The following is a 13,326-nucleotide window of genomic DNA, read 5'->3' on the forward strand; positions in this document are numbered from 1 at the left end:
CTTTTGGAACACCAAGGAAAGCTACACAACTCCACTAAGAGGGAACAAGATAGTGCTGAGCAACCACTCTGCCAGAGAAACTGGTGTAGCAGAGAGCAGCAGCTACTTAACAGCACACCCCCATGGTTCGGGACAAAAAGGAAAATCGCTGCATGCAATTAAAAGGGATGAGGAAAAGTATGATGTCACAGGAAATAATTCTTAATTTCAGAATTTGGCAAAATCAGTGACCCTATTCAGCTCACAGCATTAAGATCAACAAGGGCACAGCTTGTCAACAATCTGGTTTCATGCTGAATTTGAAAGCTGCCATTTAGATACGTGCAGTTCCATCAGTCACTGTACCACCAGCTGGAATAACCCTTCAGAAGGGCACCTGTTGTTATAAACAGGGAGGGGCCACTTGAAGCAAAAATTCAAGGGATTTACAGAGCTCAAGCCCCCACAGGAATGATTCAGCATCTTCCCTCTCTTACAGCAGCTGAGACCTTCTGGGAGGTCTCTCAAAGCCCTGTTTGCTCCTACATTAACAGCCTGTGCCCTCACTCACACAAGGAGTGACCAGATCCTTGGACACCTCAGCCTTTCCCTCGGGTTTTTGGGATGGCTCTTGACAGCTGTTGCTCACCAGTGACCACCAAACAGGCTGAGGTGGCTTCCTCAGCCAGGACCAGTGACAAAGCAGTTCATTTTTCCAGGTGGAATGCCAAAGGTTTGGCTCTCTTTGGCTCACACCAAAGTCAGACCTTGCCATCCCAAGCCCTGCCTGAGAGGGAGAGCAGTTTCCAACCATCCAACAGAGATCACCCAGCTTTTTACCAAGGTTCTGTGGACCAACACAGGGTGGGAATGAAGCAAAACCACACAAATGTCCTTTTAGACTGGTCTGGCTTCACCTGTGTGACCTTCCAACTCCTTTCCCAGCCCTTCTGTGGCACTGTCCTTGGAGGATGTTCCTGCACAACAACCACCAGACATGTTTGACAACAGCTGGTAAATGAGTCATCCTGCTTTGAGTATTTTACCCATCCCTCTGGCTACAAATCACAAACATTTACCTGTTCCCTGTTAGAAATTAAGGTCACCAGATGGCACGGTTTGCCTCTGACAGCTCTGTGTTTTTTCCTTAGAGCATTTTGTTTTCAGCTGAGTTTGGACAAGGGCAGTGGAGCAGAACCCCAGGACTCAGAGGTTCGATTAAAACAAAGTGAGGAGCCCTCTGTGGCCCTGAGCTGCTCAGCTGCAGCCAGGGCAGAAAACCATCCATGTTCAGGACTTGCTTCCTCCCGAGGACTGAGTTCCCTGACTTTAAATGGATTATCTGGGTGGGACTCAGCTCAGATCCTCAGTCAGTCTCTGTATTGGCTTCTGAACACCCATTTTGGCTTCATCCACAGTTTTAAACGAGATTGTCAGCTCCTGTCAAAACACCAGAGCAAATGACAGCCCATCCCTGCCTGTGCATTTTCCTGCTGCCAGGAATAGCAATCCCTGCCCCTGTGGAACGCACACCCTTCTTGTCAAGCCAGCCTGACAGCTCCAACAGGAGCAAAAGCTGAAGGATTTCCACAACTGCCTCACTCCCCTGCATCCCACATCCATCTCGGCATCTTGTGCTGCTTTATTATTCAAAGAAATAATTCTGTATGTATGTGTGTGCGTGTGTTTGTATGTAACTCTTTAGTGCTCTAGAGAGGATAAAAATGTGAAAACTGAAGCACCCCCGGTGCAAAAACTAAGCAATATATAAAAAAGGCTGGATGTATTTTCATTTTCAGCACCGGCCACCACGAAGGTCTGGGGTGCACAGACACCATAACCACTCCTGACCCCCCTCAGGCCCCCGCGCTGCCCCACAAGCCCCATGTGCCCCCAAGACGTCCCACATCCGCCTCTCTTGGCAGCCCACAGACCCTATATACCCCCCATACACCTCCCATTAGTGCTGCAGACACCTCCCCGGCCTACAGGCCCCCCCAGCCCGGAGACCACGCTCAAGATCCATCCGCACGGCCCCAAAAGAGCCCCTTTATCCCCCGAAATCGCCCCCCTGCTCCTTCCGCCCCGCCCCGGAACGCGGCGCGCGGCCGCCGTTTCCGCGGGGACGCCTGGCGGTGGCGCACGGCAGGGGCCAACATGGCGGCGCACACGCTGCGGGGCCTGTGCCGGCAGCGGCCGGGGCTGGCGCTCCTGTGCGCCCGGTTCTCGCAGAGAGCCGCCGCCGGCACCGAGTACCGGAGCTCCCACAGCCTGGACAAGCTGTACCCCTCACGACAGGACGGACCCGCCGCCCGCACCACGGTCAGAGGGGCGGGGGGGAAAAGGAAGACGAGGCGGAGTTTGGGCGGGGGTTATTTGGTTGATTGACAGTGGGTGGGCGGGGTTTAGCGCACGGGGTTGTTGGGGTGGGCGGGGTTAGCACGGGGGGCGTGAGGGGGTGGGCGGGGCCACACCGAGGGGGCGGGGCTTGGCACCGTAGGTGGGCGTGGCTCGGCGGAAGGGGCGGGGCCATCGCGGGTGGGCGGGGCCGGAGGGACCCCGGGAGCCCCCCAAGACCCCGGGAACCCCCCCGGGACCCCCCGACACCGCCCCCGATGTGTCTTCCAGGAGGAGCTGCAGCCGCCCGCCCTCGACATCCCCATGGGTGAGCCCCCTCCCACCCCAGCACACCCGTGCCGGGGGCCGGGCAGCGCCCCCGGGCACCGAGCTCGGCCCCGTCCCGGCTCAGCCACTGCCCCTCTCTTCCAGCTCGCCTGACCGTGTCCTACAGCCGGAGCAGCGGGCCCGGCGGGCAGAATGTTAATAAAGGTGAGGAACAGCTCCTCCCTTGGAAAAAAATCACCGTTTCCGGTTGGTTTTCTGTACCGTGTGGCAAATGTTGAGAACTTGAAGTTAAACAGCGTCTTCGTGCTGCTGGATACTTATTCTTCATCGTCGTCACCCTGCATTTTAACACAACTTCTGAGTCTTCGTGGTGCTGGAGACCTGTGGTAGCACGTTTGATGCTCCTAGGAACACTTAGAGGGATCATTCCTGCTACAGGTGCCACACGGAGCACCAGCTCTATCCATACATCAAATATAATAGAGCCAGCTGGATTCTGAAGGTTCACTGTGCAATAAATTCTCAGCTTAATTCAAATAAACCTAAAATACTGCCTGTTCTGCCATTAAAAATGAGGTAGGCAGTGGCTGGCAATAAATTCTGTAGTGTCTAGAAAGGCAAATACCACGACAGGTACACGTTTGTCTTGTAGAGTGGTGTGTAAAAATACAGCAAGAAAAGAATTGTGACCTTTCAGGAAATTCATCATGGAATCATCCCATGTTGAAAGCCAGCAGAGATCAGGCTGAATTACCCCATAAATCTGAGCAAGGCAGGCTGTGACATGGAAACAAAGACCCTGTTTTTCCTCCCAGTGAATTCCAAGGCGGAGGTTCGGTTCCACCTGGCATCGGCCGACTGGATTCCCGAAGCTGTGAGAGAAAAAATGGCTCTGATGGTACCAACCCTCCCCTTCCAACCATGGTTTCAATGTCTTAGTGTCAGAACAGGACAGTTCCAGTGAGGTTTCAGTGGTCACATCACGTTTTCCCATCCTTTCAGCACAGGAATAAGATAAACCGGGCTGGTGAACTGATTGTGACCTCGGAGGAGAGTCGCTACCAAATGAGGAATCTGGCGATTTGTCTGGAAAAAATCCGGACCATGGTCACGGAGGCCATCGAGAAACCCAAGGAGGTGTCTAAGGAGACAACACAGAAGCTCATAGAGAGGTATCTTCATTAAAATGGTCTCTCTTTGGGTTCAGGCTATCACGTTACACAATTCAGTTTGCAGCATTTTTAAACAATCTTGTTCATACTCATTTAAATTACCTTTTTTAAAGACTATCACTGATCCATTCGATTTTAACTGCTTTCCTGGGTAATATCCCCAGAACAGGGACTGGGTTTTTGCTATCTGAGGATGTTTGTTGGTTCATCAGATCTCAGAAGCTGAATATTTAAATGTTTTCTTTGTACACTGAGGGATCTTTTGATTTTGTTTTAGGGTGGAAAAAATGAACCGTGAACGGCTACGACAGAAAAAAATACACTCAACTATAAAACAGAGCAGGAAGGCAGATTTCGACTGAGAACAGCAGAGATCCAAGTCTTTGGCATTCCATCTTCCTAAAGAAGTGGTGTTGGCAGCTGTAGATGATGCTAAACTCATGAGCTGTATTGAATAAAAATAGCCTGAAAGTGTAAATAAAAATATTTAACATCTTCTTTTGTAGCCAGTGATACACTGTGATGGCCTGTCAATCATTTTCCAGAATAATTATCGTTCACATTTGAGAGGAACTAAAAATTCTGATTTTTGTCAGCCACTCTCTTGTTTTTTTAATGTTTTTTGTGTTCCTCAAGCAGCCTGTGCTCCATCAGAGCACCGTCTGCTGCTGAACACAAAGCTACAGCAGATTTTTAGGGAAAGAAAGGGAAGAGAAAAAGCAGTCTCAACAACATATCTAAGTAGAAAATAGAATCTTAAAGCATTAAGGTTGGAAAAGACCACAAGGATCATCAAGTCCATCCCTTAGAGTATCCACTGTTTCTTTCCTTCTATTTCCTTCCTTTCAGCTTTATTCCTTTTACTGATTTTTATCTAACCAAACAAAGCACATCATTTGGTTAAGCTAAAGCCACATCAGGAATTTGGCAGAAATGTCAGCACTAGGAGACAGAACGCACCCTGTGAGTACAGGAGGCTTCTGGCCTTTGAAGTGGGACACCAGAGTCCTTTGGATGAGTGTTCCAGGCTCGTTCATGGACCCTGTTTAATGAGAATGAAGCTCTGTGGTGTGATGTGTTTCACCACTCCACTGTGGGAGGCTCAAAGAAACCAAAATGAGCCTTTTTTTGATGCTTGGCAGGGCCCCAGTGGCCTAATGGATAAGGCACTGGCCTTCTAAGTCAGGGATTGTGGGTTCGAGTCCCACCTGGGGTGGGGAGAGGTGGTCCTGCTTTTGGAAAACCCCAAATAGAAAGAGAAGTCATCCCTGGGGTTTGTTTGGGGTACAGGGAGGTGTCAGGGCTTTGCTGCATCCCCTTTGGAGGGGGAGCTTTCAGCTCTCCCCTGACAATGTTTGCATCTGCAAAGAGAGTTCAGAACCCAGATCCTCCCTGGAATGGAATGCTGGGGGGATGCAGGACCACACCAATGCATCCTGACATCCCGGGAAGCCCTGCCCCAGCCTCACCACCTCCACCTCTGCATTGCCTGCTCAGCACCAGGAGCAGACACCACATTTCACATTTTCCCCCACTGAAAGCTTCTCTGCATGGAATCACTGAATCATCCAGGGTGGAAAAGACCTCTAAGATTTATCAAGTCCAACCCAGCACTGCCAGGTTCACCATCAAACCAAGTCCCCAAATGCCACATGCACACACGTTTTGAACGCTTCCAGGGACGGTGAATCCCCTTCTTCCCTAGGCATGGGAGGGGGGTCCCTGCCAGCACCCCTCTCACAGGCACAGGTGTCTGAAGCTCGGTGCCGTGCCCTGGCCTTTACAAACAGGGGGATGTCGCTGCTTCCGACGTTTTTGTGACACTGAACGTCATCCCGCCATCATCATCCAGGACAGCAACAGCCTCAGCTGAGCCTCCCCATCCCCAGGAGACCTCGCTGCCAGGATCACCCGCTGCTCAGGGCTTCCTTCCCCCAGATTTGCAAAACCTTGGTTCACGCAAAGGCGTAAAGCCCTGGACAAGCCCTGACACCGGGGCGCGGAGGAGCCGGGAATTTCAGGGATTAAAAGCAGATTCCGAGGTTCCGCCTGGTTTAGTACCACGAAAAATGTCTGACCCGTGCCGGGACGTGCGAGACGGAGGCCGGGGCGCCGGCAGGGGCTGCAGGAAGGGGCGCCCCGCGTTCTCCCCCGCAGCGCAGCGAACGATCCCGGACCTTCTCGGGGACACCCCGGCACGGAAAAGAATCACCCCAGATGGGACTCGAACCCACAATCCCTGGCTTAGGAGGCCAGTGCCTTATCCATTAGGCCACTGGGGCTGCCTACTCACGTATTTTAGGCGCCCTAACTTAACTCTCCCCTAGCCAGACGGGAGTTTGGCCACCGTGGGCAAGGATGGGGGGGGTCCCGTTCGTTACCTCCGGGACCGCCCCGGTCTGAACAATCCCCAGAGCGAGGGCCCGCTCTCCTGCCCCCCTCCATCTCCTAAACCGCCCCGGTGCAGCTCAGAAACGCCAAGGTGAAGTGGGGATGTGTGTGGAGGGGAATGGAGATCCCCGCGCAGCCCCCTCCGCCCGCTCGGCCCCACCGGGAGCTGCCGGTGCCGGTTTTGGGTGCAATGAGGGCCCGAACCGTCCCCGGAACGGGGCGCTCGGAGGGAGCGCGGGGGGCCTGGGGCGCAGGGCGGTTCCTGTGCGGCCCCGGTGGCCGAGTGGATAAAACGCTGGACCCCTAACACAGCATTCGGAGGTTCGAGTCCCACTTAGGGTGTGAAAGTCTTGAACTCCCCCTACTCCGGCTATATCCAGATCCGGCGGCGCCCCGCACACAGAAGGGGCACTGGGTTGATATTCCCCCCCAGGACTGACCAAACCAAACTTTGCCCCGGCTCCCCGGTAACTCACCCGGCGCTCCTGGCCGGAAGGGAAACCCCGCTCAAATCTGGCTCCGCCCTCTCCTTTTCCCACGAACCGGCCCAAGCTGGGGCTCAGCCCCGCCCCGCCCCGCCGCCGCTTTCGGCTCCGCCAATTCCCGGTCCCTGAGCGCTGCCCCGCCGGGGAGCGGGAATTGCCCCTCCTTGGCAAGGGAGCCGCGGGGCAAATCCCATCCTGAATGCGCTAAATGCGCCCCCAGCACCGGCACGTTCCCCGAGTCTTTGCCGATGTCACCCGCAGGGATCCCCCGCCCACCCCGGGCGCGAGGAGATTGAACGCCTCGAGCACCTCTCGTGGCTTTAAAACAACCACGAAGGGACTCGAACCCTCAATCTTCTGATCCGAAGTCAGACGCCTTATCCATTAGGCCACGTGGTCACCCACAGGAGTGCCCCCGGGCAGTGTCGCACACTGGGGGGTCCCCGGGTGCCCCCGATACCCCCTGGGCATCCCCCGCATTCACCCCAGACACCCCCAGGGCATCCCCCACTCTCCATCCCTCCTGGAAGTGTGGGTGGCTTTTCCAACCCAACCCTGGTGATGGAGGTGCCCCCTCCCCTGGGACCCCGTGTGCCACTCAGTCACTGTAGATGTGACAGTCACCGTGCCACCAGCAGAACGCCGTAACACCACTGGAAAAACACCACGGCCTCATTAATCTCCTGTTCGTTCTCCTCCTGCTGCAGCCACTCTCCCCAAAACCTGTGTTTCTCATCTAATCCCAAGGACAGTTTCCCAAAGCCCGTCCCAGGAAGGTATTTTAATCAGCGGTCCAGGGCCCAGGGCTTGGGCAGGTTCGTTGCTTTCCAGGCAGCAGAGCCATTTCCTCCCACACCTAAGAGAGAAAAACTACTTAAAAAGAAACTTCACTTTGTGTTTTACTGGTGTGGCATCACCCTGACCACAGCTGCCTTTTAAAATCCATTAACTCCGCAGGAAAAGACCCTCCGGGCAGCTTTTTAATGCAACAAATCTGAGAGGGCGTTATCCCAAAGGCACTTATGGGGAGGATTTTGGTCCCAGGGCACCACAGCCAACCTCTGTGACCCTGCTGACCAGCCCCTCATGGAGATGTGGTTTCTGGTGGAGTAAAGCTTCCTGCCCATCAGCTTGCCCTGCTCTGGGAAGAGGTCCCCCATGCAAGGTAGACATGAACCAGCATTAACGGGCTTCTTGTTGGGGTTCAGATGCAGCTGATGATACAGGAAGCACCCAGGGGGGGAAAAAATGCAGCTGAAATTCCCTGCTCAGCCCTGACCCTAGAAAAACCCAGCTCTGCCCAGACAAAGATAATTAAACAACTGCAGCTGCTCTGCTTCAGCACCTTCTGGGACACCTTGAAGGATGTCTGTGACCTGGCCATGCTTTCACTAACATCCCTCCAAAAATCAGCTTTTCATTAACACCTCTCCTCTCATCCACAGGTCCCAAAGCAAAGCTGGTTGTTACCCCCTTGACCACAGCCTCACCTGAGCCCTGGGACCACACACCTTGCCGGACAAAACATCCACCTTTGCACGTAAGCCTTGGGCAGTTTGTAGCTGCTCCTCGTTGTTTCTCTTTTCCATGAAAACTAAACAGGGACCACTGGCCGGGAGCAGACAGACACATCATCCCATCATCAGTGGCTCTTGGCACAGGGAGAGAGCCTGGAGCTGCCATGGGGACCTCGCTGTCCCAAAACACATCATGGACCACCCCAACCTCCTGCTTTGGTCTTCCCCTCATCAGGGTCTGTCTCCAGTGCCATGCTCAGACAGGTGCGCTGGTTTGTCCACACTTCTGGATTCTGCCGGCACATCAGCCCCTGAGGAGATACAGCTGGAAAGCGGAGGTGAGAGCACTGCTAAAGGAGGAGGAGGAGGAGGAGAAAAGGAGAAGGAGAAGGAGAAGGAGAAGGAGAAGGAGAAGGAGAAGGAGAAGGAGAAGGAGAAGGAGAAGGAGAAGGAGAAGGCCCGGAAGCACTGAAACGGGGAGAAAGAGCATGGAAACGGGGCTGAGCCGAGGCAAAAGAGGGACGCTCACCCCAGATGGGACTCGAACCCACAATCCCTGGCTTAGGAGGCCAGTGCCTTATCCATTAGGCCACTGGGGCTGCGCAGGACGCGCGCCCCGGCCCGCGGGAACGGCCCCGACCCCGTGGGGGCGTCCCGGGACCACCCGCGAGACGGGGCCGGGGCTGGGGCGGGGCCGCACCGGCAGCGCCGGGACCCAGTCCGGGCTCGCGTTTTGCCTGCACCCCCCCGGAGGGGCAGAGATGCGAGGGGAGAAACGGGAAAAGATGATTTTAAAGGCGGGTGGGGCGGGAAAAAAAGGCCGACCACGAAGGGACTCGAACCCTCAATCTTCTGATCCGAAGTCAGACGCCTTATCCATTAGGCCACGCGGTCGCTGCGTTGCAGCCCCCTTAGTGATGCTGGCAACCCCCGGCATCGCCCCCCGCCCCTCCCGGGTACCCCCGGAGCCGCCGGGCAGCGGCCGCGCCGGGAACACGGGGACAGGGGGGGACGCGGGGGTCCGCGGGGGACAGGGGGGTCTGTGGGGGACACAGAGGTCTCTGGGGAACACGGGGGTCCGCGGGGGACAGGGGGGATGGAAGGAGACACAGCTGGGGAAGGACCGTCTGCTGCCGTGGGGATTTTTGCTGCCTGAGGGGGAATCAAGTGTGGGACTTGCTGACTGCAATTGCTGCCCTGGAGCCATTCACAGAATCACAGAATCCTGGAATATCCTGGGTTGGGAGGGACCCACAGGGATCACTGAGGTGACAGCAGAAAAAAAAGGCAGAGATGGAGAGGAAGGCAGCAGAGGAAAACACAGACAGATAAGAAACCCAGAAGTCTCTGAGCCTTTCATCTTAACTGTGAGGACTTGGAAAAGAACATCGGGAGCATGGGAGACCAGCAAGGAGGCAGAACCAGAAAATCCATGGGTGCATGGAAGGCTCAGTGGGAAATGAGGACACGGTGTGGTCTGCGGGGGAGCAGGACTGGGCTCAAAGGAGAGCAGCCTCCCCCACAGCCCTGAGTCACACAGGCACTAATTCCTGATCCATTTCAGTGGGGTTGCAGCAAACTCTCAGCCCTGTAAATGAGACCAAATTTGCTACTGAGTAGCTCTGGCTGTTTGCCTTTTCTTTGTGGGAATGGGCCCTTTCTTTTCCTCTCCCTCAAATGGTTGGATTTTTTTTTTAATGACTTACTTTTCCTTGACCACACTAAAGGCTGCTCCCAAGAGCTGGCTGAGTGCATCAAACCATTAGCAAATTCTTCCTTCCAATAGATAACATGTCTGTTTACAAAAATCCATCCCTCATTAATAAATATCAAATCAACTTCTACATAACAAATGACGTGTCCTGGACCCGTTCATAAGACACACGGTACCATCCTCCTCCTTATTTGGAAGCAGGAGATGATGGAGGGAGTTTTTGTAGCCATCCTCACCTTTTCTCTTGGGACAGGTAAGTGCAAGGGGGATAGAAAACCTTCAAGGAATTCTGTTCTCATCTGTGTGAGAAGGAATGTTTGTGTGTTAATGATGCTTTTCACATCCACAGCTCCACACCCCTTCTCTTTTGGTGCATCTCTCACAGGGTGAGGTCTTACCTGATGTTCTTGTGTTTCAAGTGGAATTCTCTTTCTAGCAGGGGCTGCTCCAAAGTACCTCTGCACCTACTATGACATTGTTGACTACCTGAACATCTCCTCTCACGACAAGCTGCACACGTACATTCTGCCCAAGACAAACCTAAAGGAGCCTGTGGAAGTGAAGATGGATTTCTTCCTGGTGGCAATTCTCTCTGTGGTAAGCACTCAAAATGAGTCTTTACAACAGGAAACTGGGCTATTACTAGGCTAGGGTTTAATTTAAGTCTTCTGCCAGCAAGGCCACAGGGGTGAGAATCAGCCCCTTCCACTTCAGCTTTCTGCTGTTTGAAAGCACTTTTGGAAGATCTGGAGTATTTTCTCCCACTCCTTCCAGAAGTCGCATCCAGATGAGCAGCCTTTGTAGAAGGCTCCAAAAACCCTGCAGAGTGCCTGAACTGGGCAGTGCATTTCCAGGACACTGCCATGGAAATGTTAACAATAATCTGTTAGTTTTTCCTCGGACCGTGTGCTCCCACTCTTCAGCTGTAGGAGCAAGAGCCACGAGCTCTCCTCCCCAGCCAAGTTCCTGCAATCTGTGCTCAGGGAAGAGCTTCTGGGTTCTGCACTGGATGCCCTGGATACATCTAAGAAAATCAGCTAAATATCTTTGTTTCTCCAGGTGGAAAAGCTCCAGACAGTCAGTTTTTACTTTGTCCTGAACCTGGTAGGTCCCTCAAGAGCATTTCTCTCCTCTTGCTCAACACAATGCCTGGTGCCCAGCCCAGAGCTCATCTCTCTCCGGCAACTTCTTCCCTCAGGAATGGCAAAACCCTTTTGCAACCTGGGACCCACGGGATTTCTGTAACATTTCCGAAATTGTCCTGCCCATGGATACGTATTGGTCTCCCCCCATCTTCATCTTAGAGCGGTAGGTTCCCCTTTCATTTTTATGCACTGGCTTAAGAGAAATCCAATGGATGCAAACTGTTGGTTTTACTGTAGGAAATGGGATAAACTCAGACAGCTAAAAGTTGTTCCCTTGAGCTCTCTGTAACTGAGAGCCTCCTCATTTAGATTATTGGTGACCACAGTTTATACAAAGCACTTAGTGGCTCTGTAATACTGTAACAGCTCCTGAAATATCCCATCTGGGCTGTAGCTAAAGCTGAGGAAGCAGCAGAAACCAGCACTGCTGTGGAATAAAGTGACCTTTAGTAGTGTATGGAAAGGTATTGAGAGTCTGACAGAGGGATAGGCACCTCCACCAGCTCTCCAGAGGGAGAAAGGAGTTGGAGGCAGAGCCAGGAGTGAGCCCCTGCCCTGGTGAGGGCAGGAAGCAGAGGGCAGAGAGGCAGGCGGTGCTCAGGAGATGCGGAGCTACAGCAAATCCTGGTCCCAAAGGACTCATGAGCCCTTCTCCCAGCCCTGGTTTCCTCTCCTCCTGCTGTGTCCCATGGCTGGGTGGTGGCTCAGAGCCAACAGGGTGTCCACAGCCTGGTTTTATGGGACAGGCAGCATCTCAGGCTCAGTTACTCTCCCCTTCTGTTCCCTCCAGAGTGAACGGGCAAAACCCGGAGCTGAATTACATGGTCCTCATGCACAACGGCAGCTTCAACTCCACCCGGCCCTTCCAGGTCACCCTGACGTGCAGTTTGATAATCCTCAAGTTCCCCTTCGACACCCAGATGTGCAACTTGACTATAGCTTCATTCCTCTACCCAGGTACAGCTGCAGGCTGGGCTTTACCACCTCTGGGCTGAATTTGGAGAAGGAGGAATAGATGAGATGGCCCCTGGTAACTCCTGGGCTCCTGAGCAGCACCACACGCTCACAGTGGGGTTGAGGTCATGTGAGACCAGGGAAAATGAGTTAAAATGCTGCCATTCTGTCCTGGCACATTTCCCAGCAACATCTCTGGAACAATCTGGATGTTCTGTGGCAAGTCCCTCCCAGGACCAGTTTCTACAAACCGAGAGACCCAAAACAAGAGGCTTCCTGCAAAACTGCTACTTGTTCACAAAGAATTTTGCAGGACTGATCTTTAAACACACCTGAAAGCCATGGAAATGGGAGGAAATTAATCATAGAATCCTAAGGCTGGGAAAGATTTCCAAGGGCATCAAATCCAGCCATTAACAGGACAGTTTCAAGGATTCAAACTGCAGTCAGAGTTCATCCCAACAGGTAGGGCTGAAATATAAGCAGAGGTGACACAAAATCTTCCGAGTCCCATCCACAAAGAACAACTGCCCTAATTCGCCAAATGTTTCCCCTCTGATCCACATTCCCAGAGGTCCAGCTAAGCCTCTTTAATTTTTCCCTCATGGGCTGAGAAACCCGAGCAGTGCGTGAAACCTTCCCCTTCCCTGTCTGCACACCCTCAGCTGTGTGGGAAAGGGAGAGGAATAACTGACCACTAACAAATTCCTAAATTCTTCCTTCAATTTCCCTCCCCCCTCTGCCTCCTGCCCAAGCAGTAACAGACTTTGTCATGAAGACAAGACGGACACCAGCTGAGATGATGAAAGACAGCCAGAGTTTCTTCCTAACTGATGGAGAATGGAAGTTCACCAACCTGAGCATCATTGAATACACGGAAATGATGGATGACAGAGGATTTTCTCTGGTCACCTATGTGGTATGGTGGCACTTCCATATTATATTGCACTGATTTGGCACCAAAAAAACCCTGTATAAAACAAGAGGATCTTTTACATTAGGGGACCAACATTTGCCAACACACTGAGTCATCTCCTGCTCACCTAAATTTTGCCCATCTTCTTCAACAGATTTCCATGGAGAGACGACCGACTCTCTACGTTCTGAACCTGATCCTCCCAACATGTGCCCTGTACTTGCTGGACATGGCTGTGTTGTTTGGACCCAGCTCTCTCGAGGAGAAAATCAACTTCCAGATCGCCATCATCCTCGGCAGCTCCATGCTGGCTGTGATTCTCAACAACAGCCTCCCAACTTCTTCCAACAAACCACCCATCATAGGTACCTGTACCCACCTTTATCGAATAAACCCTGATTTTCACCCAGGTACCAGCCCTAAGGAAG

The 13,326-nt window shown here is 53.2% G+C and overlaps 1 protein-coding gene and 5 non-coding genes across 6 annotated transcripts; 2 read left to right on the forward strand and 4 right to left on the reverse strand.

Moving 5' to 3' along the window:
- The first annotated feature begins 2,105 nt into the window (after positions 1-2,105).
- Positions 2,106-4,289, forward strand: MRPL58 (mitochondrial ribosomal protein L58). The gene is made up of 6 exons (XM_048324069.1): positions 2,106-2,301; positions 2,608-2,644; positions 2,749-2,808; positions 3,420-3,502; positions 3,607-3,776; positions 4,054-4,289. The coding sequence occupies exons 1-6, from the start codon at positions 2,137-2,139 to the stop codon at positions 4,136-4,138; spliced, it is 600 nt and encodes a 199-aa protein (XP_048180026.1). The 5' UTR covers positions 2,106-2,136; the 3' UTR covers positions 4,139-4,289.
- Positions 4,290-4,919: 630 nt separating this feature from the next.
- Positions 4,920-4,992, forward strand: TRNAR-UCU. The gene has a single exon. It is a non-coding gene; the product is annotated as a tRNA-Arg (tRNA).
- A 993-nt stretch (positions 4,993-5,985) lies between these two features.
- Positions 5,986-6,058, reverse strand: TRNAR-CCU. Its single transcript has one exon. It is a non-coding gene; the product is annotated as a tRNA-Arg (tRNA).
- A 920-nt stretch (positions 6,059-6,978) lies between these two features.
- Positions 6,979-7,051, reverse strand: TRNAR-UCG. Its single transcript has one exon. It is a non-coding gene; the product is annotated as a tRNA-Arg (tRNA).
- Positions 7,052-8,695: 1,644 nt separating this feature from the next.
- Positions 8,696-8,768, reverse strand: TRNAR-CCU. Its single transcript has one exon. It is a non-coding gene; the product is annotated as a tRNA-Arg (tRNA).
- Positions 8,769-8,990: 222 nt separating this feature from the next.
- TRNAR-UCG lies at positions 8,991-9,063 on the reverse strand. The gene has a single exon. It is a non-coding gene; the product is annotated as a tRNA-Arg (tRNA).
- Positions 9,064-13,326: the final 4,263 nt, after the last annotated feature.

The sequence above is a fragment of the Corvus hawaiiensis genome, chromosome 19 (assembly GCF_020740725.1).
Source record: "Corvus hawaiiensis isolate bCorHaw1 chromosome 19, bCorHaw1.pri.cur, whole genome shotgun sequence".
In the NCBI taxonomy this organism is placed as follows: Eukaryota; Metazoa; Chordata; class Aves; order Passeriformes; family Corvidae; genus Corvus; species Corvus hawaiiensis.

Coding starts and splice junctions, on each gene's coding strand:
- MRPL58 (XM_048324069.1), top strand. CDS start 2,137: ATGGCGGCGCACACGCTGCGGGGCCTGTGCCGGCAGCGGCCGGGGCTG. Junction 2,645..2,748: donor CGCCCTCGACATCCCCATGG/GTGAGCCCCCTC, acceptor CCTCTCTTCCAG/CTCGCCTGACCGTGTCCTAC. Junction 3,503..3,606: donor GAGAAAAAATGGCTCTGATG/GTACCAACCCTC, acceptor CCATCCTTTCAG/CACAGGAATAAGATAAACCG.